Source organism: Protopterus annectens, chromosome 9.part0 (assembly GCF_019279795.1).
Source record: "Protopterus annectens isolate FY-2018-M chromosome 9.part0, PAN1.0, whole genome shotgun sequence".
Lineage (NCBI taxonomy): Eukaryota > Metazoa > Chordata > Ceratodontiformes > Protopteridae > Protopterus > Protopterus annectens.
Window position 1 is genome coordinate 1399066027 of NC_056743.1, and position 27886 is coordinate 1399093912.

A 27886-nucleotide genomic window follows, 5' to 3' on the forward strand; every position below is an offset into this window, starting at 1 on the left:
TCACTGTTGCAGTCATTACACTTGGGTTGAATCCCAAAGCTAAGGTAGGGAGGCTGGCTCAATAGGATTAGAAGAGGCTATCAGGCCCTGCACAACTGCAGTGGCAAAACCTGCCCTGGATTTGGAGTAGAGAGGTAAGTGGTAGTGCTTTGTAAAAGTATGCACTGAACTCCAAGTTGCAGCCTCTAAGATGTCTTTGGTTGGTACTCCTCTGAGGAAGGCTGCTGCTCTGGTTGAATGCGGCCTAATTCCCTTAGTTACTGGTTTGCCATGCTGTGAATAGCAGAAACGAATACAGTGGCCTATCCACTTTTAAATAGTCTGCTTTGAGATGGGCTTTCCTTGTGATCCTGCAGCATATGTCACTAAAAGTTGTTCAGTCTTTCTGAAAACTTTGGTTCTGTCCAAGTACAAGTGTAGCTGCCTGTGAATGTCCAAAGAATGCAGAATTTTCTCACCCTTATTCTGAGGGTTTGGATAAAAGGTAGGCAAATGGATTGTTTGGTTAAGGGCCACACTGGACACTACCTTAGGCATAAAAGTAGGGTTTGTCCGCAGAGAAACCCTGTCAGGATGGAAAATGATAAAAGGTTCCACAGCCATGAGTGCTTGTAACTCTGAGACTCGTCTGGCAGAGGGTATTGTTAGGAGCAAAGCTGTTTTCCAGGATAAGAATTTTATATCAGCTATAGAGGCTGGCTCAAACGGAGGCAGTGTAAGTTTCTCCAAGACATAGTTGAGGTCCCATGCAGGAATTGGTGCTCTCCTTGGAGGTCTTATGTTTTTGGCCCCTCTGAGGAACTGCCTTAGTAATGGCAGAGAGAAAATAGGCGGTTCTGTATTGTAATTAGCTGAAATGGCAGAGGCATGAATTTTAATTGATGAAAAGGAAAGGCCTTTATCAAGCATCTCCATTAGATATTGTAGAATCTGAGGTATACTTGGAACAATTGTGTTAAAACCTTGTGTCTGGTTCCAAGCACAGAATCTCTTCCATTTTTCTGCGTACGATTTTCTGGTGCTAGGCCTCCTGGCTTCCAAAATAACAGCAATCACTGCTTAAGAGAGAGGTGTGTCTTGACTGGCTACATCATCTGCCATGCTGCCAGGTTTAAGGTCTTGAGTTGGCTGTGCAGAATTTGACTGTCCTGTTGGGTCAATAAGTGAGGGAATTGAGGTAATGGCCAAGCTGGGAATTGAGACGAGCTCTTTAGGATTGGGTACCAGTGCTGGCGGGGCCAGGTCTGGGGCAATCAGTATTATTTTTGGTCTCTCTTGTCTGACCTTGAGGAGTACCTTGGGGAGGAGAGGCAAAGGAGGAAAGGCATATGCTGTTAGGTCCTTCCAGCTGAAAGATAGGGCATCCACTTTCCATGCTTGCTTGTGATAAGTCCTTGTGCAGAATTCTCTGTATTTGGTAATTGTGAGGGGAGGCAAAGATCTATGTCAGGGCATCCCCAAGTTCCTTGTTAGCATTCTGAAGACTTGTGGATCCAATTTCCATTCGTGGGGATCCATTAGGTTTCTGCTTCGTTCGTCTGCCAAGGTATTTGTTCTTCCTGGCAGGAATTGCGCTTGCAGATGTACTTAACAAGTCAATGCTGTGTCTCATAGGTTCATGGCTAGTCTGCAGAGGGGGTAGGAATGTGCGCCTCCCTGCTTGTTTATGTACCACATAACCATAGTATTTGTCCGTCCTTATCAGTAGTTGTCCTGGATGAAGTACATCCTTGAAGGCTGTCTAAGTACATCCTTGAAGGCTGTCAGGGCATTCTGAACAGCTAGCATCTCTTTGATTTATATGTAGATGCATTTGGCTTGCGAACCATGTGCCCTGAATACATCATCCTGCCATATGGGCCCCCCAGGCATAATCTGATGCATCTGTTGTCATTGTCTGCCTGGCTGTGGGTAAGGTGAATGGCTGTCCCTTGTTGTGGTGACAGGCTTCTGCCCACCATCGTAAATCCTGTTGCAGGCAGGGAATGAAGGTAATTAGTTTCCAGGCAGTGGCAATGTGAGTCCAAACACTTTTTAGATACCATTGAAATTACCTCATATGCAATCTTGCATATGGAATTAGCAGAATGCCATGAAGCCCAAAGCCTGCATAATTTTTCTTGAAGATAACTGGGTCTTTGTTGCCAACTTTTTGAAATTAGTCAGTTGTCTGAGTTTGTGTGGCGTGAGATAAGTCATCTGGGCAGTTGTATTTAAGCTTGCACCCAGGAATATTATCTCTTGAGAGGTTACAATTTTTGATTTCTTTTCGTTTCCTGTGTACCCTAGGCCTGTTGGTAATCTTTTTACAAACGCCAGATGCTGTAGAAGAATGTCCTTGTCCTCTGCTTGAATAAGGCAGTCGTCCAAGTAAGGATATGTTTGTATTCCTCTGTCTGCAAAATGCAATCACTGGTGCCAGGCATTTTGTGAAGACCCTGGGAGCAGTAGATAAGCCAAAGAGCAGTGCAGGAAACTGGTAGCGCACTGAGCCAGCTATAAATCTGAGGTTATCTTCTGCATGATTGTCTGATTGGGACATGCAGGTATGCCTCTTTTAGGTCTAAAGTCACAAGCCAAGCGTTCTTGCCCAGCATGGGCAGAAGCTGCTGAGTTAACATTTTGAATTTTGGAATATCCAGGAATGTGTTTAGGATAGACAGGTTCAGTATTGGTCTCCAGGCTTTGTCCTTTCTGGGCACCAAGAATAGCCTTGAGTAGAATCCTAGCCCCTGCTCTTGCTGTGGTACTAGCTGAATGGCTCTCATGTCCATGAGGGATGAAACTTGTTTTTGTGCCTCTACCCATTGATTGCATAGCAGATCTGGCATACCGTTTGACCTTGGCAGGGTGTGAAAATGGAAACTGTAGCCTTGTTAAACAATATGCAAGACCCATTTGTCCTGGGTGATTACGTGGCACTTTTGTGAAAAAGTGCTAGTTTTCCCCCCAAAGGGGCTACCAGAAGATAAGTGCTTGGTGCTGGCAGAGGAAAGTCATTAAGACTGTTTCCTGTATGGCTGCGATTTTCTCTCCACTTTTGGAGGTAGGAGCACTCCATTGTTTAGGCCTGTAGGAGCCCTGAGGCTGCAATCTGCCTCTGGGGCGTCTGTATCTGCCTCTTTGTGGCCTGTCTGACACTGGAAAGGACCAATTTTTTGTTGGCCAGTTCCTGCTAAATCTGGGAAGCTGTATCTGCAAGAAATCCTCGACTGTTTGCATAGATTAAGCTTTATCCTCCATTTTCTTCAACACCTCCTCTGCTTTAACACCAAACAAAGCATCATGCTGTAATGGAGCATCTAATACTTTTGCATTGACATGATCAGGCAAATTCTGTTTTTAACCAAGCATGCCTTTTAACGACAGAGCCTGTAACAGCGGCCCTGCAGGAGGCCTCTAGAGAATCAAAACCACATTGTAAAGTATGCTTTCCCACTTGTTTAGCTGCATGCAATAAATCCTGCATTTCCTTGTTTTCTGCACATTCTGAATTTGTCAACATTTTCTGTTTAAGCAGTGACATAAGATATTGCTGATACTTAAGCATTATGAAACTTGCAATTTAAAGCTCTTACAGCCAAGGTAGCAGAAGTACAAATCTTTTTCTCCCATCTGTCCAGGGCCCTAGAATCCCTATTGGAGGGGATAGGGTTTTTGTAGTGGAAGCCTTAACCCCCTTGGGACCCAGAGAGATGTTTTTTTTATAAAGAAATGTATGTGAATCAGGGACCCTGTAGTATCTGTCTGGCTTAACAGGGGCTGGAGGTAATGAGTCTGGAGACAGACCGGACTCTGAGAATACATCATCTACAATCTCTAAAACAGGAGGGATAGCAAGGGGCCTGTGCTGAGGTAATAAAAGGAAGTCTCCGAGTCTTTTATTGGATTCTGAGTAATCCTGGCTTTCCCAGTGGAAATGTTCCCTCATAGTATGCAGTGTTTCCCCAAAAGAGTAATCCTCAGGAGGAGAGACTGAAGGAATAGATTCTTCAGCATCAGAATCCTCATAGGGAGGAAGAGAATATCCCTGTTCAGAAGAGGAATCAGAGGAAATGGAAACCTGATCTGACGAGTCAGTCTATCTCTTGCCTAGGCCTCTTATCAGGAGGGGATCAGGAGGGGGATGGGAACCCCTGATCAAAGTAATTAGGTCTTCGGCCATTTTAAGCATCTGTTTTTTAGGCATGGAGGCCTGTCCAGGAGAATGCTACACTTGTTTCTTTGTCTTTAGAGCTGCTTTAGTCTTTGTCTTTGAAGTTGAAGTAGGTTTCACATATAACTGAGTAGGCCTGAAAACACCCTCAGAAGCCGATGCCTGCTCAGCGGCTCCGGACCCATCTGAGGGAATTGTTTCAGAGTGTCCAATACCTTGAATTTCCAGAGGTCTAGTCAGCTCCACGTGGGAGTCGGAAGCAGCCTGTGGCTCTGAGGTAGCAGGCGTCAGGGGCTGCGAAAGCACCTCACTGAGAGCCGGCGACTGGCCTAGCGGAGGCCTTGTCGTTGGTTTTGGACCTCGGATGCTTGTCCTTTTCTTTGCATTTTTTATAAATTCCGGTAGTCGGCTGATCCGACGGCATTATATAATTCAATCTTCTGCCAAAGAAATGAAATGCAAAATCGTACCAACGCTTAATAGTGCATTGGTTAAATCTAGCACACAACCGACAACTAGCAACGTTATGGTCAAGGCCTAGGCAAGGAATACAGTAAGAATGAAAATCCTTATGAGGTATTTGCTTCTCACAAGAAATACAATTAACTTTTTCTGACATCGGTCTGGAGCAAGAAAAAAGAAGTTTCCCCAACATGGTACTTAGCTTTAATGAAGACTTCGGTCTGAAATTCGACTTTGAAAATCTCAGGAGTCGGCCGACCAGCACTTGTGAACTGCTTTTGCTTCGGGCACCACGCGGCAAGAAAGACTGAAGAAAATGGCATCGGCTGCATCTTATACCCCTGGCTCACTGACGTCCGGGACGAGGCGACAGCAACGGACGCCGGACCTAGACTTTGGAATTCAGGCAGACTGCGGGTAGCCTGCCAGCAGGATAACCCAAGTGTAATGACTCCAACAGTGAAACACGATGAACATCTGAGGGTTCCTATAACATGAGCCAAACACTAGAAACAGCGAACGCTCATTTGTTGAATCCAAATGCACAAAACCACAGATCAAAGGAATGGATCAGCAAATTTTTTCCCAGGGAAAAAATTCACTGGGCCTTTCTCAGGACTTTGATGTTTTCTTCACTGTGGTGTATTCTCCGAGTTAGTATATTTAAGGTGGGGGGTGGACATAGCCCCCCCACACACTTTATGTTACCCGTTACAATTTTTTTTTTTTTTGGATCAGCGAAATCAGTTCCTTCGACATTTTGTGGTTTCGTGCATTTGGTTTTGATAATAGTTTGCTATTTCCAGTGTTCAATCATACAATATGAACCTGCTAACTGATGCTACATGTGGCGAGACACGTTCATAGGTGTGTACTAGGCTAATGGCCCTGGTGCCTTTACAAGCCTAGGCCATAGAAGTGCCCTGGCATCGTGCCACCAGACATTAGTTCCCAGTGCCTCTATCAAGTAGAGCCACTGGAGTGATCCCCGGGGTGAGCTTTCTATTATCCATCCACTCATCAAGATTCATCTTCAAGAGGGACAGAGAGATGCTCTGCTTGACATATATGGGAAGTCTTTTCCAGAGCATGGGCAGTTTCTGGGTGAGGAACCTGTCCCTCTAGCATGTTCTGTTGATTGTGGTAATGAGGTGGAGGTCTCTGGAGCATGTGGTGTGGAGGGATTGGGATTTCTTTAGATGCAGCATTTCTAACACAGCTGGGTCAGACATGGCTTTGTAAGTCAAGCAAAGATTGCCTCTAAGTAGGTGGTACGAGACAGAGAATAGGAGTCTTTTGAGTCTGTGTGTTTAATGCCTAGGATCCTCTTTGTCAAGTGCTTCTGTGGCCTCTCTAGCTATTGCATGTGTCTAGTGAGGTACATGCCAAATGGGGTTTTATACTCAATGACTGGTCTAATGAGGGAGGAGTAGAAAGAGACTATGACCTCTTTCTTCCTGGATGCAAAACCCTTGGTAATGAGATGTGCCAGACAGAAGGACTTTCTGACCACAGTGGCAATGTGGTCATCGAAGGAGATGTTGCTATCAACCTACGTCCCCAGATATCCTATAACACTTTCAGTGTTCATTGGGCTCAAATCAATGTGGTAATTAGTAGGAAAAAGAAGTTATGTACTCACCATAATGTTCCATCTGAGTATTTAGACTTCATTTGTCATCAACCTGTCGGTTTCAGATCCGACACTGATCGAAGCCGGCAGCCTTCCAAGCTAAGATCCGAGCTCCAAGTTCCTCTCCCTCACCCATACTACACTGCAACCTCCTTCCAACCCTCAGATAGAGTTTTCCTCCCACAACATAACATACAACAACCCAAAAGAAATAACCTGACCTGATCACACAGACTAAGCTTACAATACCCAGTAAGTCTGAGTCCAAGAACTATCGCAAACCACTAAGGTCAGGGAGAAGGAGGGAGGGAAAGTTGATGACAAATGAAGTCTAACTACTCAGACGGAATATTATGGTGAGTACACAACTTCATCTGAAGTAGTTAACTTCATTTGATCACCAACCTGTAGGACAGAGTCCCCAGCTACCAAAAAACCTTGGGAGGCCCTTATGGAAGGATATTCTGGAGCACTGCAGAACCAAAAGAAGCCCTTCCTCTAGATACCATGTCCAACTTATGAGTAATAAAAGTGTGAGAGAAAGCCCAGGTAGCCGCTGAACAAATGTCATCCAGAGAAACTCTGGACCAGGAAGCAGCAGAAGTAGCCATAGAACGAATAGAATGAGCATGAACCCTGTCTGGTTCTGGTAATCCATGATCCTTGTACACTTACAGGATACAAAAGTGAAATCCATCTAGCAACAGTCACTTTCAAAACTGGTTTCCCCAAAAAGGGCTTGGCAAAGAAAACAGATAATAACTGATCAGACTTACAAAAGGGTTTGGTCCTATGTAAATAAAAGCGTAACTATCTCTGGACATCCAGTTTAGTCCTATGTAAATAAAAGCGTAACTATCTCTGGACATCCAGCAAATGAAGTTTGTATTCCCCTTTGTTTTGAAAATTATGGAAAAATACTGGAAGATTAATAGACTGACTGATATCTGACTCTGAAGCAACTTTAGGGAGGAAAGAAGGATTTGTCCTTAGAGAAACCCTATCCTTATGAAAAATTAAGTATGGGGGGTTTTATACACCAGGCTTGATGTTCGGACACTCTCCTAGCCGAGGTGATAGCCACCAGGAAGGCGGTCTTCCACAACAAACATTTAAAATCAACTGACACTGCATGTTCGAATGGAGGCACAACTAAGGCCTGAAGAACAAAGGTCAAATCCCATAGGGGGATGCTTAATTGGAGGTCTCAGCAAAAAGGTGCCTTTGATGAAAGTCTTACAAATCCTAGAAGCAGCTAGTGAACCTGAATTTTCTCCTATATGAAAATGGTATACAGCCGCCAGCTGGACCTTAACAGTGGAAGAGCTGGGCCCCTGCTGGAAAATCTGAGACAGAAATTCTAATACCGCTGGAATTGGGGTGGTAAAATGGATCCAAATCTCTTCAAGAAGCCCAGATGGAAAAACGCTTCCATTTGCTACGGTACACCTTTCGGGTGGAGGACTTGTGCACCGCCACCAGAATGTACTTAACAGTAGAAGAGAGTCTGGGAGTCCTGGCAATTAGTGTAACTGGAGCAAACAAGCAGTAAGCTTGAGGCTGTCCAGATTCAGAGGAAGAATTCTGGAGGGATGACAAGTGAGATCCGGAATGGGATCTAATATCCAGGGCAGAGCTACTAGATGAGATCGTAGGCAACGGAACCAAACTTGACGAGGCCAGAATGGGGCTATGACGATAATCCTGCTCCCCAACTGACAAGCTTTCTGTAAGAATTTTGTCATTAGAGGTAGCGGGGGAATACTCATAAAGAAGACCAGGTGGCCAAGCATGGACAACAGCATCTCTGGGGGCTTCCCCCAAGGAGGAATTAGAGCGAAAAACTCATTGCACTTCGCTTTGAATGGCAATGCGAAGAGATCGCAGCAAGGCTGACCCCACTTGAGGAAGATCTGTTCCGCTACACAAGGGTTCAGAGACCACTCGTAGGGTAAAAGGATAGTCCTGCTCAGTTTGTCTGCCAAAATGTTGGACCAACCCAGAATGTGTGTTGCTATAAGGAAACTGTTGGAGATCGCCCATTCCCATACTCATGGCCTCTCGACAAAGCGGGTAGGACCTGGTTCCCGTCTGCTTGCTGATATACCAGACCACTGACATGCTGACTGAACTCTAATCGTTCCCAGAGGAAGAGAAGCATGAAGGGCCTGCAATGCCAGAAGTACCACCCTCATCTCTAGAACACTGATATGCAGAACAGACTCGTTCAGGGATCACGTGCATTGGACAGCCCTGCCCGAGCAGTGTCCCCCCCACCCTAGACGGGAGGTGTCCATGGTCACTGTGGCTTGGGGTGGGGTCGCAATAAAGGGGCATCATTCCCGAAGATCCTGGGATTGAAGCCACCATATGAGGGAAGTCTTGCACACCTTGCTTAGAGGAATTGGGTAACTTAAGGGCTGGTATAACAGAGACCACTGAACTTGTAACGTCCACTGTAACACCCTCATGTGTAGACGTGCGGAAGGAACCAGATTTATAGCTGCTGCCATAGACCCTAAGGCCCTCAGAACTAGTTCTGCTGGGGGTGAAGATGTCTGAAGTGCCAATACATGAATGAACCATGTTCCGAAGTCTGTCTGGAGTCAAAAATACCTTGACCTAGAGAGAATCTATTCTTGCCCCTATGAAGTCCAGAATCTGAATGGGCTGAAGAGAGGACTTTGCAATGTTTATCGTGATACCCAGTAAATCTGACAGCTGAAGGAAAGAATTTCTGGCTTGAACAAGTAGATGCCTGGTGGGGGCAGTGAAGAGCCAATTGTCCAGTTACGGAAAGACCTGAATGCCCTGAAGACTCAACTGCCATGACCTTGGTAAATACCTTGGGGGCTGTGGTGAAACCGAAGGGTAGGACCCTGAACTGGTAGGTGACTGGCTCCATGCTGAAAGCGGAGAAAACTCCTGGATCATCTGTCCATCATGATATGGTAGTATGCATCCTTGAGGTCTACCGAGCACATCCAGTCCAGTCTTCCTCCTGCAAGAATGGCAGGATGGATTGTAAGGTGACCATTCAGAACTTCTCCTTGGCAACAGACAGGTTCAATGTGGATAGGTCGAGAATTGGCCTCTTGGCAACAGACAGGTTCAACGTGGATAGGTCGAGAATCGGCCTCAAGTCCAGTCTTTTTTGGCACCAAAAAGAACCTGGAATAGATGCCTGATCCAGACTGATCTGGGGGGACTGGCTGGATTGCTGTTTTGTTTAGCAACTTTTCTATTTCCCTTTGAGTGGGTGGAACATCTGGGAGGTGCTTTGGAGGCAATGGACTGGTGAGAAAGGGAATGGAAAAACCTCTGGATTTTATCCAGAGCACCTAGCAGTCTGACGTTATGGACTTCCATTGAGCTAGATGCTTCGAAAAATGCCCCCCCCCCCCCAACTGCCTCCACAGTGGAGCAGTCGGGCAACCCCTCAGGGCTCCTGCGCAGGTCGATAGGAGAATGGTTCCCATGACCCAAAATTCTTCGGTCCCCCTCTGCCCTAGCGTCCATCTTGTCCCTTTCTGCCTCTAGGGGAATAGGAGTCCGGAGTGTCCCGGGAATGCTGAGACGTACGGAACCACAACTTTTTTCCCTCGCTGATTCCTGGAAAAGGATCTTTGAGGGTTAGAGAAGCGGATCCGAATGGCTGACAGCATCTTCCCATCCTTCTCACCCTTCTCACTCTGGACTAGCATATCTCAGACGGTCTTCCTGAATAGGGTCGAACCATCAAAAGTGGCATTTGCAAAGGACGCTTTGAAAGGTTCCGCAAAATCACAAAACCAGAGCCAGGTGTGACGCCTCATGGCAATGCCAGACCCAGCCACCCTAGCAGCTCCCTCAGTGGCATAAGTGAGTAGGCACATGGACGTGCTAGTCATAGACTTAAGAGTGGCCATACGCACAGAGAATGAATGTTTATCCTTGGTCGACATGGACTCCGGGGGAGACTCAGCGTACTCTTTCACGAGGTCGTGCTGAAGTCTGATCACGTGGGCCATGTAGTTCAGCACCCTTATGACAAAGGTAGCTGAAGCATACGTCTGCTTTCCGAGTCAATCCATTGCCCTAGACTCCTTGTCTGGAGGATGGACCGAGGAACTCTCCTGAGCCAGTTCCTTTTTATTGGCCGCCGCCACCACAATGGCATCAACTGGGAAACCCTTACTTCATGCAGGCTTATCCACAGGAGGGCTCAAAATTTTGTCCGGCCTTTTAGGTATAGATTCTACAGTTTCTGGCTCCTTCCAAGCTCTGGTGGTGGTAAGGTTCACCAGAGGATCAGCCGGGGGGGGGGGGGGGGACACACCCAAGAGGTAGATGGGCCTGCAAACACCTCCAGGAATACAGACTAGTTCAAGGAAGGCTTTTGGGTGGAGCAACCTCCCCTCTGCCGGAGGATTTCCATTATGCCTCCAAATGAGACATCCTCAGGAGGTAATCTGGGGGAGCCTTGCCCTTCCTCCAAGTCAGTATCCTCTATGAGGGACTCGGGGGGGCATCCAGGTGCCTCCTCTTGCACTTGCGAGGAATCTCCTCGGGGGGGGGGGGGGTCCTCCGGGAATGGCTCACAAACATCTTCATATTCCTCAAGGGGAACTGTCTGGGGCACATCAGACACAGGCTGTCCCTGAGAGGACGGCATGACGGAAGACACAGCAGTGAGGGAGCAGGGATGGGCTCCGAGGAAAGAGCGAGGGGTCTCGATCCTCCTGAGAGAACCCTCTTCACAACGAAGGCAGAAGGGGAACCGGGCTTCTCTAAAACTAGAAGAATGAGTTACAGTGCCCCTCACATCCAACAAAGGGATCAGAGCCGAACACAGAACAGATGGACCCAGACGAACAGTATGTCCTGACCATAATGGAGCTGATAACCCACTCATCCCCTCGGATCCAACACACAAATCATGGCTCCAAGAGCTCGGATCTGACATACTCGAGGGCATGACCGGCGTCAAGGTTGGGGGAACCATCGGCGTCAACCCCCTGACTCGGGGGCTCCTCGGATCCAGGGACTCCGAAACCCGGGGATGGATCAGAGAAGGAGCTATCAGGGCAAACAACGGAGCCAAACTCCCCGCTCCAGCGGGAGGGGGAGCCAGCAACACTCCCATCTGCAATGGAGTCTGTATAAACCTTCTCAACATTCGGTTCATGTGAGCCTCCAAGAGGCTTCTCATCGATCTGGTGGACACCACCGACGCCGGCCGAGAGGACCGATGCATGTGCGACCTCGAAGCAGGCCGAACCTCCTCCTCCGTCCATGTTGAAAATCTAGGGGATCGGAGCCGAGGGGAAGACGGCTTAGAAGTCTGGGCCGGGGTAGTGACCACTTTAACGGGAGGACCCAAAAGATCCGATGGATCCGCTCATCTCTTACGACCCCTATCTTTGTCTCTCCCTTTTTCTCCGTCTCTCTATGCTTATCCTTCCTGGCCTCTTTGTCACCCTGTTTTGAAATGGGAGTGTGAGTCCCAGACAGGGGAGGAGGACTTGAAGCTGATACGGCCACAGCCATAGCTGTAGAGGAAGTAGAAGAGGAAGTAATAGTTTCTGCCGGGAGAAGCCCAGCCAAAACTAACTTGATCCCGCAGAGCCTGTGGATTAAAGGCTGTGCATATTTTCCACCCTAGGTGGGGAACCCCCAAACACACAACGCACAGAGTGTGGCCATCAGCCGGGGACAACTTATGGCCACACTCTGTGCAATTGGAGAAAGTCAGCTTTTGTGGGTCCGACATCTCAATCCCACAACAAATAAGGCTAACTAAAGCCCTACTTACAATCACACACACACACACACACACATACACATACACACATACACACATACACACATACACACATACACACATACACACATACACACATACACACATACACACACACACATACACACACACACACACACACACACACACACACACACACACACACACACACACACACACACACACACACACACACACACACACACACACACACACACACACACACACACACACACACACACACACACACACACACACACATACACACACACACACACACACACACACACACACACACATACACACACATACACACACATACACACACATACACACACATACACACACACATACACACACACACACACACACACACACACACACACCAAAGGCAGGAAAGGGAAGCCTACACTAACAAAAACACAAAGTTTACTTGCATTCTTTTTTTTTTTTTTAACCAAAAAACACGGGGGAGGAAGAAAGGGCAAGGCAAACACTACGCACACACTAAACTAACTTTTGAACAGTTAAAGTGAGGAAAACTCTACCTGCCTGGAGCTCAGAGATCACGTCTTGGCGAAGCCGCGGCAAAGGGTTGGAAGGAGGTTGCAGTGTAGTAGGGGTAAGGGGGAGGAGCTTGGAGCTTAGATCTTCGCTTGGAAGCTGCCGGCTTGGATCCATGTCGGATCCGAAACCCACAGGTTGATGATCAAATGATGTTTATTTCAGATCAGAGTTTTTACCAAAGGGGATGACGACACAAGTTTTGGCATTAAGCTTAAGGCCATGGTTTTGATACCAGTCATTGGTCTTAGTGAGGCCTTTCTGTAGGATGTCTGCATCACTTGGGGAGTTATTAATGGCTCCCAGCTTGCAGTCATCTGCGAACTTGGTCAGCCAGAGTCCCTCTGTGTTGGCCTGGACTTCTAAGTAGATGCCGAACAGGAGAGGACCCAGGACCGATCCTTGTGGGACTCCACTCATGACTGCTCTGCAATCTGACTTGGAGTCTGCTACTTTCACACTGTGTTCTATCTGTGAGCCAATTTGCAACCCACATAGTGATATAGGGGTTGATCCCTAGTTTGGTGATTTTATCAATAATTCCAGAGTGAGTAATGGTATCAAAAACCTTGGCCAGATCGAGGTAGGCCGTATGCACTGCCTTACCTTCATCCATAGCCCTGGTGACTGACTCAAAGAAGTCAACCAGGTTGAGAAGGCATGATCTCCCTTTCACAAAGCCAAATTGCGTGGGATCTAGAGTTGAGATTTCCTATATCTTTGTTAATCAGGTCCATGACTGTGCGTGCCACAGCTTTACACATCACTCATCAGGTTAATGGGGCGATAATTCCCAGAGTCTGTAGTTGCTCCCCCTTTTGGAGAGGGATGACTGTAGCAGTGCGCCATTCGGTAGGGACAAAGCCTGAGGTGAGGTTATGACTGTACAGGGCACACAAATGTGGTGCCAGTTCACTTTGTAGTTCATGTAGAACACAGCCAGGGATATTATCGGGTCCCATGGAAGCTGTGTTCTTGGCCTTGGACAATGCAGCTTTAACCTATGCTGCAGTAATGCTGGGTGCCTGGCATTCTTCCAGTATTGTGATTGGTCCTTTGGGGGGGGGGGGGGTAAAGTTGACACTGAATCATTTGGAAGACATCAGCAGCTCTACCCAGTTACTGCATAACAAGGCAGCATTATGGTGACAACAGCTGACCACATCTCTCCAAATTTCCACTTTCCCTTCCCAACTTGCCCCAGTCCTTGGGGAAGTAATACTGGGGGAACCAAGTCTGGATCAACTGAAACACTGAGCAGATGATGGCCAGAGGTGAGATATGTAAAGGAAGGGGAAATGTATCCTTTATTGAGCACAGTTAACAACACTAAGACTGTTAACATGAAGGACTCAACTATATTTTGTATTAATTATTTTAACACTGGTGTTAAAATAACAGACATGGGAAAACAAATGTAGATAAATCTCCGACTTACTACAATATCATTAAGTTTAACTGGTACATTAAATACCACAAAAAAGAAATTGTGTACTGACGGAACAGTTTTGCTGCCATACCAGTCAGACCAATCGGTTTCGTTCATAGTTTCATAGTATAGTACTAGGCTATCTGCCCTGGGGCATTTGTAAGCCTAGCCATAGTGATGTGGCTTTTGCCACCCCATGAAATGGTACAAAAAATGTACAGAATAAATTTAGAATACTGTGCCTCCGTCTAGTAGTGACACAATGAAGGTCCCCTTATATAATAGAATTAGTTTACTGTGCCCCTGTCTTGCAGTGACACAGATGTGACCCCTGGGGTAAACTTACGATCTCCCATCCACTCATCAAGATTTCTCTTGAAGAGAGTCAGTGAGGGGCTCTGCCTAATACGAACTGGGATCTTGTTCCAAAGCATGGGAAGCCTCTGGGTTATGAATCTATCCCTCCAGCATGTCCTATTCATACTTGTGCCGAGGTTTAAGTCTTTAGCTCTCGTGGTCCTGATGAATTTGGATTTTTTGAGGTGGAGCATGTCCATCAGATCCTGATTGGACATGGCCTTGTACGTCAGGCAGAGATCACCTCTGAGCAGGCAGTATGCTACTGAATAGAGCTGAAGTTTCTTTAGTCTGACAGAATAAGACATATGTTGGAGACCCTTGATCCTCTTGGTGAGGTACTTTTGTGGTCTCTCCAGCTGTTGTAAATGCCGGGTGAGGTACACACTGTAGACTTTATAAACTGATGCATTCCAGTGCTAGATGCCCAGATTCATGATCACAACTGCCTGACCAGCTGAGACTGGAAAGGCATGAAATGTGATACTCTGGCTGACCAAGGAGAAAGTTGGAGAGCATCTAGCACTGGAATGCATCAGTTTATAAAGTCTACAGTATTTCTACAATTGAAAGAAGTCATTATATAGTCTGTAATACGCATCTGAAAACAAGAGTTACTGCAAATGGTGCTGCAGTAGCATGGTCGCCTCATAGCAAGACGTACCGTTCTATTCTCAGCTAGAGCGTCTTCTGTGTGGAGGCATCCATGAATGGGGCGTGCCTTCATTGAAGGTTGTGCGGCAGGCTGGTAACCGGCACGTAAAAATCCACTACCAATCATTAGCAGACCGGAGTTCCACTGTGGCGACCCCTAACCGGGATAAGCCGAAAGACACAAACTATCTTCTCAGTCAGCAGAAATTCTCAGCCTTTCCAGTCTAAATGAATGGGAGGCATCATATGACAGCAGGAGATGGCAGAAATCAAGTTTGCCTTCACAATGCATTAAGGCCTAACCAAGAAAACAAGATCATAATCAGCATACTCCCCCATAATGGAATTCACGGTTAGAACAGAACTAAAACCAGTAATAACTAGCTATGATGCTGTAGTCAAGTTCTGTAGAACTTCAAGGCAAGCTAAGAAATGCCCCCCCCCCAAAAAAAAAAAAAAAAACAAACAAAAAAAAAAAAAAAAAACTATGAGACGACTAGCTCAATGCATTTAACTAATTAGCAAACAGCATACATATCTTTGTTTTTTTTACAGCGTCAGAAATTCATTCTACTGAGTAATGCAGCTGCTATTTACTTTTCCCTTTAAAGCACCTATCAACTTCTGCTGAAAAGATTCAGAGATTTTATGCCAGTTGATTAGTAAACACAAATCTTGTAACAAAAGTACTGAACAGATTGGCAAGTAAAATTTGAAACTAAGTCCTGACAACTCCTCCACATCCTCATAAGTTCTCTTAATCAGACTCACCAAAACTAAATGTTCTCTCTTTTCTAAAGGTCTGTACTGCCTGGAAAAACAAAACAAATACGTCTTAATTCTCTAAAAGTATTTATGATGAGAAAATTAAGGAGTGATTACTCCAGTTTTGGTCTGTGCTGAATTTTACATTTCCTGCAATCCTCTACCAACTGTTACTCAACCATTTTCTAAGCTAAAACAAGTCTCCAGACCCACAGCTTGTTAACATGCCTCTAATATGGAATGACACTGTAAAACTTGGATACTTACCTACACATGTACCTTGTTCACAAGTAAGGATAATTGGCTTGTGACCTAGTGGCCTTTAAAGGCAATTTCATTAAAATTCCTAGCTTAAAATCAGCCCAAAGATTCTGCTGATGCCAGCTTCCTCAATACCCCAAATCTGGAAAACTGCAGGACTGTTAGCCTAACAGCAGTAGCAAGGCAAGTCAGGAAGAAAATACCCAAGGGAAAGGCTCTTGAAAGGCAACAACTAACAGGGGTTCATGGTCAGAAACTGCTGTAAAGTCCAGCTTCATCTATTTCATAAGTGGGCTATAAGTGGGCTAAATAAAAATCTCACAAAGGAGTAATGGAAGACATGGTTGAGCTACATTTCCCATGGCCTTCTGGTTCCGTCCACACTGGAGGCTGCTGTGAAAGTGTCAAGCAGTGACTGGGTGAAGACAAAGACTGCATGGTTAAAGAAAAGGACTAGTGGGGGAAGACAGGGATTGAGTATAGGTCCAATGATCTTCATTACGGTCACTTCAAACATATCAGAGAAAACAAAGAACGGTATACACATTCAGTTATATCACAAAACAAAGTGCAGCAGTACAGGACAGGCAAAGGGACAAAAGAATGACCAAGTAGGCAAGACAAATGTAAAGTACTGTACTCTATTCACAATAACCTTGGTATGAAGTACTAGCTGCAGGTGTGGAAATGATGTTAACAGAGCAGGAAAAAGGATATGTAGGTGTTTGATCATACCTGGAATGGACCATGGGGAGCAGCGATGAATTTAGCACTAGGCAAGCAAGGCAGTCACCTAGGGTCCACTGGCTGGGAAGGGGCCCCAGCTGGCTAGGTGAGAGCCTGCTGGCTAGTAGACTGTCACATTAATTTTTTAATTAAATAAAAAATAATTACGTGTGTGTTTTTTTAAAGGGCATTCTTCTTTAACACTCTGCGTCTGGTTGCCCATACCTGCTGTGCCTGTGCATGCATCATTATGCAGACCTGTTCTTTACGTCTTTCAGTGTGTGCATCCTCATACAAACCTGCTGTTTACATCTTTCGTTCGCTGCACAGAATTTGCAAGAAGACATTCCTGTAGAGACTTGTTGTGCTTGCATGGAATTTGTGCTGCTTCCACAGATGGAGAAGATTGTGTGTGTGTGTGTGTGCGCATGTGTGCGTTTGCACACACTGCATCAAGGAGATAGTACAGATCTTTGCCACAATTTCTACATGTGGAGAGGTTTTTTTTGTCCTTAACTCAAAGTACTAAAGTTCAGCTCCTATTTATCCCTGTTCACTTTCTCTGCTATTACATTATCAGTATCCGGCAAATTACATGATTCCCTGAATTAATCATTCCACAATTTGTTTTCTTTTTGACAAGATGAATTAAGTATAAATCTGGCATGCCTATCAACAGGCAGTATAGTTTACCATGGCATATTGCTAAATGGGAGTCTTTGTTACCTTGCAGTCTAAATCTAGCTTCTTCTTATGCCATAGCATTGTTTCGATTTCCATCCATCCGTGCATCCAGGGATTTAATCAACACTGCACCATATGGCATTTCAAACCACATCTAGGGAAAGACTGTAGAATAAGCTTCAGCCACATCAGTACGAGGCCTACGACATACACACACTCTAAAACTTAAAACAAAATAACGATAATTCCATGTAGGCGTAATTCCCAAAATACACTTTATTGTTAAAAGTATGCCTCAGTTAAGCGCTTTCGTTGTACAGCTAGACCTCTTCTTGAAGAGGTCTAGCTATAGAACAAAAGCGCTGTACTGAGGTGTCATTTTTAACAATAAAGTGTATTTTGGGAATTACGCCTACATGGAATTATTTTTTTGTTTTAACTTTTGGTTTCTGGTTCCAGTTCCAGAGTGTGCCCAATATGTGCAACTCTCTATAGCTTGTTTTTCTCCAGTAGTTTGTGCCACACTACTGTGGTTGGTAAAGTTCTTGGTGTACACACACACACACACACACACACACACACACACACACACACACACACACACACACACACACACACACACACACACAAAATATCAAAGCAACTAGACAAAGTTTCTCCTACCCTTTTTCTTCTTAAAACAAACAGTATACCATGCAACATCTACCTATCACTTCACAATAACCCCGTGATTAACTATGCCACAACTTATAACAGTCAAAACCAACATCCTCCTCCCTAGCTAGGGATGGCAGGTGGTTAGTACTATGCTCAGGCTCAAGCCCTGTACCTCAGTTACAGGTGACAAGAGCTTGACTCCTGTAATCTAACTACCAAGCTGCTGTCAAGTGCATTTTTCAAGGAGCTGAGCTTCAGGTGCATTTAAGGAACTATGAGCTTCATGGGAAGAGAAGTTTACTGCTGCTCATGCTAAGTCTGTTTACAATGTGCAATTGTTTTGTTTAGCAAATGGTATCCCCATTGCACTACAGAACAGAAAAGGCTGTGGGTTCTATTCCCACTGGAGTGTTGTCCTTTAACAGGGGTGAGCATGTCCTCTTTTGAATAAGATGCCTAGTAACGATGAACCTGTAATCAGCTTGCCATCCATTCCCTATTACAACATTACCAGCTTACCTTTTTTATGTAACATATGCAATTTATTCTTCAATGGTAGCAGGCACTGAATTTGCAGATGAAACCCTGAAATATAAAGCTGTTTGCTAGCAGCAACCTCTACATTAGTTTCAGATCTCGCCAGTGTGAAATTATTCAGATGACTTACTTCTTGCAAAGATTGTGCATGTTGACTGATATTGGTGGATTATACTGACAGAAGTTTGAGTGGTGTTTTAAGGTTGAAATGCTCTAAAATGGTCATTTTTGTCATTACTGGTTCAACTACAAATTTAACACACACACTTACTGTATTATACAAGAAATATAATTTAATGCAATCAGGAAGATGAATCAAAGAACTCATGGCAAATAAAATAAAATGTTTGCATATACCTAAAAATGTGTACAAGGGGCCTATGATTTAAAAACAGCCCAAAGGTAAACTTTATCCTTCACTGCCCAGATACATTTTATTTGAATGTGGGTTTCAAAGCCATTTCAATAAGGAGAGTTTCAAGGGCAGAAAAGTTTTAATCCCAAGTCTGATTTCATTGCGAGACTGACTGTATTGCTTTGATCTGCAAATGTCTCAGTGTTTGTGCTATACAATTTGAAATAAAAGTTTTAAATTAAATCCAAACATCTGTAATCACTGTAGAAGTAAAACAGAAAACAGTATGCATGCAGAGGTTATAATAGTGTTTATGGTAACTCAGGTGAAAAATCAAGTAATGGAACAATAGAATGGCTGGGGGGGTTGTTTATGGGGTGGGGCTCAATCCATTATCTCGCCTAGGGCCCCATTTGACCATGATCCAGCTCTGATTGGGAGCAGATTAAGGAGTCCACGGCAAAAGCAAACAAAGTGGAGTGACATTATCTGAGTGAAAATCTCAGGCATCAGGAGATAATGACTACACCTAGTCAAGCCATACGCTGACTACCATGTACTGCTATGGAGGCCACACAAGGAGAGGGCCATGAGACTGCTAGAAAGAATGCTGGAGAAAGACACTACAGAAATGTATGGTATAGAGGGGAAATGTTACAAACGCTGACTATAGGAGCTGGAGCTCTTCTCAGTACAGACCAAAAGAGAGAAGAGAAAGATATTGATGCACAATATCATGCTGGTTATATGCCAAGGGGTCACTCTGAATAAGAAGAGAATGAGATAGCAAAACCAGGAGTGTATGGGGCCAACTACTGCCTTAATCTGAAAAAAACTACTTCCTCACAGAGAAGGTTGTAGAGTCATGGAAAGGGATTCAATAATGAGCTGGTGGACAGGGATCCATGGAAACATTCAAAACAGCATGGGCAAGTAAAAAAAATAGGGGTAAGGAAGAAAGAAGAGAAAGTCAAATGTTAAGTACATGTGGTGCACACTACATTTGACTGTTGTCAGTCATCAAGAAAATGTATCGTAATAAAACAGAAGTGAAATGGCATAGGCCTTCTGGAATCTGTGAGTCCCTTAACAAGTGATGCTGTCACACTGTCCAAGCATCTTTAATATCATTAAACGTACAATAGTTGACAGCCAGGGAAACAAACATGAATAAAACTACTTAAAATGTTACAACAGCACCTAGAAAAACAGTAATAGTCAATCACAGCTTCAGTTTCTAAGGCCTGACCTACTTTACAAGCAAAGTAAACCCAAACCACTTCCCCATCAATTAATACTCCAACTATGATCAAACTACCACAATTACCCAGGGCATTCATGGGCCTGATATTTATAAACAGTGGATTGCCTCATATTTCAAGCACTTATATCTGCTATTTGAAATTCAAAGTGATGTATAACAAAATTCATAAGCAGTGGTCCAAAACATTAAGTTCAGAACCCCTCAACACCAATGGTAGACTAGTCTTCCCTGCCCTAATTCCAAATGGACTATGATCATTACTTATTGTCAGTGCATAACCCGGTCATCTTAAGGACCTCCAGGTGTAAAAAAAATAAAAACAAGAAAGGCACTTTTTATTCTGCAATCTTCATTCAAAGGAAAAATGGCACCTTCTCTGCTCGGCTTAACTAGTTCCATGTCAAATGCAAAGGGTCATGGGTGTCAGATCACTCATCTACACAAGCCTGAAGTGAAAGTTTTCTACTCAGCTCTTCAAAAACTGTATTACAGAGATGTGCTGCTTACTCTGTGAACAAAACAATGTGTTTGTTTCTCCTAGATCCTTGGAGTACTTGGAACTAAAACTGGGTTCAGAGACAGATGCTACATCCCATCCCTTGATTACCATATAATACAAAATGAAACACATGAGGGATTGCAAACTGTTTTCATTTTTTTATGTTTCTTCACATAGATCTGGCTAACATTGCTTCAGGTATTTGTTTTTAACACACTTAGTGCACCACTCTGTGGTTTCCAACTTGCCAGCCCCCCCCCCACCCCCACCCCCAAACTGATTGACAGTTCTCTTGAATTAACCTGTCTACCAAGTTCATAAATACCCAACTATCTGTGTAAGTGTTCTGCCATCCATTGTTAACATCCACTTTAACAATCACAAACCATTCAAACTAGATGCAAACTTGCAACAGCATCAACAAATATTACACATCATCTGCAAAATTTATTTAAAAAATGCACCACAAGGAGACAGGGCAATCTGTGCCATCATGTAATGAAATCCTTGCAAACTCTACAGCGTCTGGAACAGCCAGTGTCGCAGTAGACAAAAATGTCTGCTTGACTGGCTTGCCATTTGAAGCTTACCATCAAGTTAGTGGAGAAATCTGAGTTTTAGGAAAGGACTACTTTTTACAAAATAAATTAATTTTCCAGTTTGATAAAAGCACCATGATTCAAAATTATATTACAGCAGCAAGATATTTTCATTGTGTAAAATTTTGGAAGCATTAATAAGCTTCTGCAACATGTCTTACATTTATGAGTCAGTCGGCTAAACAACTCACCTCCCATCGTTCCATGGCATACTTATCCAGAGAAGGAACATCACGAGCATGCTTGTCAGGGCCTAACTGGCTTGTATCATCTGCCCATGCTTTACCACTGCAGGAGGAAAAATATCAAACTTTGAGACAGGGAAAGAGATAGTAAAATCCAAAGAACACAGAATTTGTGAATATTCACTAAATTTAAGGACTGACAGAAGCCTGCAAAACAATAAGAAAATAAATACCCCCTCATGTCTATGTCCAAGCTACAATTACAGTGAAGGAGGCTCAAGGAGAGCAAAATCACATGACGCTATCAGGCACTGACCAGGTGCTGCACATTTCTGCAAAAGCTTAGAAGCTTTTAGGAGTGAGAAAGACAACACATGTTTTATGGTATTACTTAAGTCAAGCTGTGAAGTATGGAACACAAGGACGAGGGGAATGGATTTAGGAGAACAAATAACTGCAACTTGTATGATGAAACTAACTCTTCAGATACTGAAAAATGACCTCAAGCAAAAGCAAAGCATGCTAGGGCCAGGAAGGCATCTCAGTTAGCATCATGTGTCAACACAGTCAAATGCGTATAATACCATTAAAGATATTTCAATGAAACTGAATAGAATATGAAAAAAGCACACCAGTGTGAGACCAAGGTTATGTTGCTGTCTTTCAGCTTTTTCCCGGTTAGGGGTCGCCACAGCGAAACTCCGGTCCACTAATGATTGGCAGTAGATTTTCAAACGCCAAGGTGGCAGCTCGACGTTCAACCTTCAACGAAGGCACGCCCATTTACACATGTCTTTCGAACGCCCACCCAACAGCGGTGAGGACATGCAGACTCCACACAGAAGGCACTCCAGCAGAGAATTGAACGGGAGAACCTCTTGCTGTGAGGCAACAATGCTACGGTTGCACCACCGCGGAAGTCTTGTGAGACCAAGGTTATATCACCACAAAATGAACCCCGGCACACATGCCAGATATTTCTTAGTGCAGGCTTTCCAAATCAATATGTAATTACCACTGTTGATGAAGTCACTACAGTAACAGGAAGGTATCCTGAAGATTTACAAATAAATACATATCAAGGATAAGGTCAGAATACCAACAGAACAAAAAGTGAACACTGCCAGAAAAATGGTGAAGATAAACTAAAGAAAAAATTGCAGGCCAAAAGTACATTAGTAGTATTAATAAAAATGGGTTACATAATTTTATGAGTATGTATTTTTTAACAGTAATCTAGTGCCCCTTAAGCAACCCCAACATCGGGTAACCAAATAGTTCATTATGTTAGGCAAGGGTAGCAAAGGGTGAAGCTCTTTGCACACAGGCTGTGCTAGGCTAGGCTGGGCCTGCCCCCCCCCCCCTCAAACAAACTCATTTATTCTGCAACACCTGTTTTTCCCAAATAAGAGTTACAGGGGAGCTGAAGCCTATCCTAGCATTCAGACGGTACAAATCACTGACACACACACACACACACACACACACACACACACAGATTTTCTATTCATCCACGATGGCAGTCAGAGAAAGCTATACCACCAGGCAAGAAAACTGCATGGACAGAAATCTTTAATTTTAGCACATTTTATCAGCAGAACTCAATAGAGGCTATTGCTTAAGCAACGCTTATTTAAACATACCACATCCAACTCCACACATTATGCACTTCTAAAATTATCAGAAGAATGCCATCAGTTTCCCACTGTGGAAAAATAAGGAGGTGGTGGTCCCTCTATAAGTGAAGGGATAAAATTGAATGCAAGATTTCTCATAAGCCCTTTCTGCACTCACCCTCCCAAGAGAGCAATGCGGAGGTTCTCTCTGAAGACAGGGTTTAGGATAAATCCCTGAAGGCCACCAGGAAGAAGCTGAGTATGCCAGAGTCGCAGTCCTGTAAGAATGTTTGTCCCCTCTTCATGCTCCCTGCCACAAAAAAGAAATAAATGATTCAGTGAAAGTAAAAAAAAAATCACATTCAAGGAAAATAAATACATCGCCAAAGTAAAATTAGAATAAATGAATTCAAATAGCGAAGAAAAATCTATAAAACCAAGTGCTTTATTAAAATACATGTTGTGACAAACATCAACACTGGAAGTAAAAGACTGTTCCTGCACAATAAATGTGTAGAAGTAACCTTGCATCCACCCATTTCTGATAACTTCTTTATCCTATTCAGGGACTTGGGAGACCTGAAGCTTATCCAGGAATGCAGTGATGTAAGGCAGGAAACAAACCTCAGTATTCTTGCACTCACAGATGCAGAAACACACGGGCAATTTGACCACCATCATTTATTAACATTCCAGAAGCGGGCCCATTTTCAAACTTGTACTACTGATGTATGATTTTGACAGTGGCTCAGTTCAAAACTTTACTTCTGCAAGTTTTATTTTCAAAAGAATTTAACCATTTAATCACACAGTAACGAATGGCTGAAAATTCCAGGGGAGTTCAGCATCCCCAAGATAGTCTAAAATGTTTATGTTGAACCTTACACAAATGTTACTCAGGATCAGGGAAAGTCATTGTAAGAAAAGAGAGAAGGCTTTGTGCTGTGGATAAGTACTGGACTTTGAAAAGAAAAAAAAAAATTATGTACACTGCATCAACCTAACTAAACACTGACAACTTCTACATGCAGAGATGGCCTGCACCTGTCACCCTTGGGATTCCGGATACTGGCTAAGGCTCTTGCCACCACTATAGTGCCATTTTAGGCAAGGTTCAAATGACAAATTCACCACCTTAACAGGTACAAGCAAGCAAAATCTGAGGGTAATGCTACTCAATGTTAGAAGTCTAAACCTCAAAATGTATTCACTCGAGGCGCTCCTTAAAATGCAGGATGTCGACATCTGTGCAGTGACAGAAACCTGGTTCAAGGCACCAGAGAGCACCCCTGCATTACCAGGCTATAATTCATACCACATCTTTCGGCCACTTAACCTGGACCAAAACACAAAAGGCGGAGGAGTGTCCATATTCATTAAGGATATCCACACCTCCAGGCTAGCTGTTCAGCATAATGCATACAAGATTATCCAAGTGCAACTAACTCTGGACAAGACCGCAATCCAAATTGTAACTTGCTACAGATCCCCCACCATGCCCCAGGATTCACACACCTCATTTCTTGATACACTGGAAAATATTAGGGTACAACCCAACACCCTAATATTGGGCGATTTCAACTACCGTACCACTAACTGGGAAAACTACTCATGTACCAACTCTTTTGCTTAACATTTTCTGGAATTCATAAATTCCAACGCCTTGAATCAACTTATCCACACCCCCCACCAGGGGCAGCAATATCCTAGACCTGGTCATTACCAACATGGGTGACCGGTGTTCCACACCAGAGGTCAATTCCTCGTTGGTCAGATCCAACCACAAGCTAATCACCCTAGACATCCACATCCTGCCCCCACCCCCTATTAGGGAAACCACCGTAAAACATTTCTCCAAAGCCAACTTCATGCTTCTTAAGACAAAAGTGGCAAACTTCATAACACCCATGCAAACAGACAATAGAGGTACAACTGCTGAATCTACACAAATGCACTTTGTAAGCACTTACACGAGTGCATGGATTGTGCTATCCCTAACAGAACCAAGATGCTATCCTCAAAAAAAAGGAAGTCAATCTGCTGGTCCCCTGCCATAAACAACTCCACAACAGGAGAAAGAAACTGTTGCAAATAAGAGTAAAATCCCATGACTGGAGAAACTCCATGGTCCGCCTCAGTAAGAAGCTGAGATCCCACATAAAATCCTCCAAAGCTAGTTACGAAAACAAAAATCGCCACCGATTCTAAATACAACCACAAAGCATTCTATAGCCATGTCAAGAATCTCAATGGCAATACTCAGATCTGCTTTGAGTTACAGCACAATGGCACTAAATATACAGAACCAACTGATATTGCCAACATCCTGGCAGACAGGTTCAGTGCTAACTTTATCCCCCCTCTTAACCCGTAAAGGGCCCATCTCTATACCGGAAGAGTGCAAAGTTCCTGTAATCACGGCTGCACAGGTAAAAACCACACTCTTCAAAGCCAAGAACACAGTGTCCATGGGACCTGACAACATCCCAGGCTGAGTTCTACACAACCTATAGAATGAACTGGCACCCCACCTAAGCACCATGTTCAATCATAGCCTCACCTCAGGCTTTGTGCCCACTGAATGGTGCATAGCGACGGTTATCCCACTCCACAAAGGGGGAGCCACCACGGACCCTGGGAACTACCGCCCCATTAGCCTAACGAGCCTGATCTGCAAGGCCATGGAATGTATCATCATGGAACTTAAGGATATTGGTAATCTCCAAACTCTGGACCCCACCCAGTTCAGGTTTGTAAAAGGCAGATCATGTCTCCTAAACCTGATAAGACTTCTCTGAAGCAGTCGCCAAAGCCGTGGACGAGGGTAAGGTGGTTCACACAGCCTATCTAGATCTTGCCAAGGCTTTTGACACCATTCCCCACTCTGGAATTATACATAAACTCACTAAACTAGGTATAAATCCCTATGTCACAAGATGGGTTGCCAACTAGCTCACGGACAGAACCCACACTTTTGAAAGTAGCAAACTCCAAATCCGACTTCAGATCAGTCACACGTGGAGTACCACAGGGTTCAGTCCTGGGTCCTCGCCTGTTTGGTATCTACTTCTCTGAAGTACAGGCCAACACAGAAGGTCTTTGGATAAGGAAGTTTGCAGATGACTGCAAACTAGGAGCCATAATCTAAACTCCTAATGATGTGGACATCCTACAAAAGGGCCTCACTGAGAGAGATGCCTGTTGTCAAAGCCATGGCCTCAAGCTCAGTGCCAAAAAGTGCACCGTCATCCCCTTTGGTAAAAACTCTGTACCCATGAGCTACCACATAGGTGGTAGTCTACTTAACACCAAAAGTGTGATAAGAGACCTTGGGACACAGGTGGACAGTAGTCTCTCCATTGATAATCACATCGCCACAGCAGTCAGGAAATCCTTCTACGTGGCACACTTCATCACAAAAGGTTTCTCATCCAGGAAAAAAAAAAAAAAAAAAAAAAGAGATTGTTCCCCTCTACTCGTCACTCATTAGACCCACTGTAGAGTACAATTTCCCTTTTGGTATGTACCTCATAAGACATCTACAACAACTGGAAAGGTCGCAGAAATACCTCACAAAGAGGATTACCAGCCTCAAACAGATGCCCTACGCAGACAGTCTCAAAAAACTCCAGCTTTACTCTGTCACATATCCCCTACTAGGAGGCAATCTCTGCCCAACATACAAAGCTATGTCAAACCCAAAGCTGTTGGACATGCTCAACTTAAAGAAATCCCAATCCCTCCGAGCTACATGCTCTAGGGACCTAAACCTTTGTCACCACAATAAACAGAACATGCTGGAGGGATAGATTCCTGTCCCAGAGACTTCCCCATACTCTGGAACAAAACTACCTATCTATATCAAACAAAGCCCTTGTTAGCACTCAAGAAAAATCTTGATGATTGGATGGGAAATAGGAAGTTCACCCCAAGGATCACCTCTATGGCTCTGCTCGACAGGGGTACAGGAAAATAATTTTCTTGTGTGGCGAAAGCCAGAGTACCTTTTTGGCTAGGCTTATATAGGCCCTAGGGCCAATAGCCTAGTACCTACCTATGAACCCATGTGCTCCTACCTATGAACCTATGTGCTAATGTTCTCCATAAAACAGGTAAGAAGTACCGGGTAGCTAAGTAAATGAGGTAGCTGTGTTTGATCAGCAACCCCACATAGAGTACTAAACAAAAAATAAATTATGGAAAATATAAACAAAGGCTGGGAGGATGGGAGTAAAGTGGACACGACACTTGCATGCCTCTGCCAGGGAGATGCAAGTGGTATGGTCCAATGAAGCATGTCATGTACTCCTCCTGATGGAAATCAAGGTATGTGATCTCATGCAAAGACTGGGCAAGCAGCGTGGAAGCACATACGCATCAAAGGGCCAGCACTCCATAGTGTGAGTCAGCTGCTGTGGGATTGTGCAGGGCTTAAATCAGAAAACTCCTGATGGTCTTCTGACTGCCTCTCACTCAAGGGGAAAAAACAGAAAGGATGAGTCACTGCAATGCTGATGGGCTGTAGGCAATAAGGGAAAACAAAGAATAAAAAACTGAGTTAATATGCTGTTTTTATTTTAGTGTTAAAAATCAAGGCAAAAAGGATGACATCACACCCTTTACTGGACAAAAACATCACAAAATATACATACCAAAGGTATTGGACAACATGAGCTGAAGTGGTATTCCAGGACATGGAAT

General features: G+C 44.3%; 1 protein-coding gene across 1 annotated transcript in view; it reads right to left on the reverse strand.

Annotated features, from left to right (window-relative positions):
- Positions 1-27886, reverse strand: part of GTF2H4 (general transcription factor IIH subunit 4) — a gene marked incomplete in the record, with an annotated part of 405264 nt that overhangs the window by 320107 nt on the left and 57271 nt on the right. The window contains 2 exon segments of the mRNA XM_044084363.1: positions 21576-21672; positions 23364-23495. Of these exon segments, the coding sequence (XP_043940298.1) occupies positions 21576-21672; positions 23364-23495 (229 nt within the window).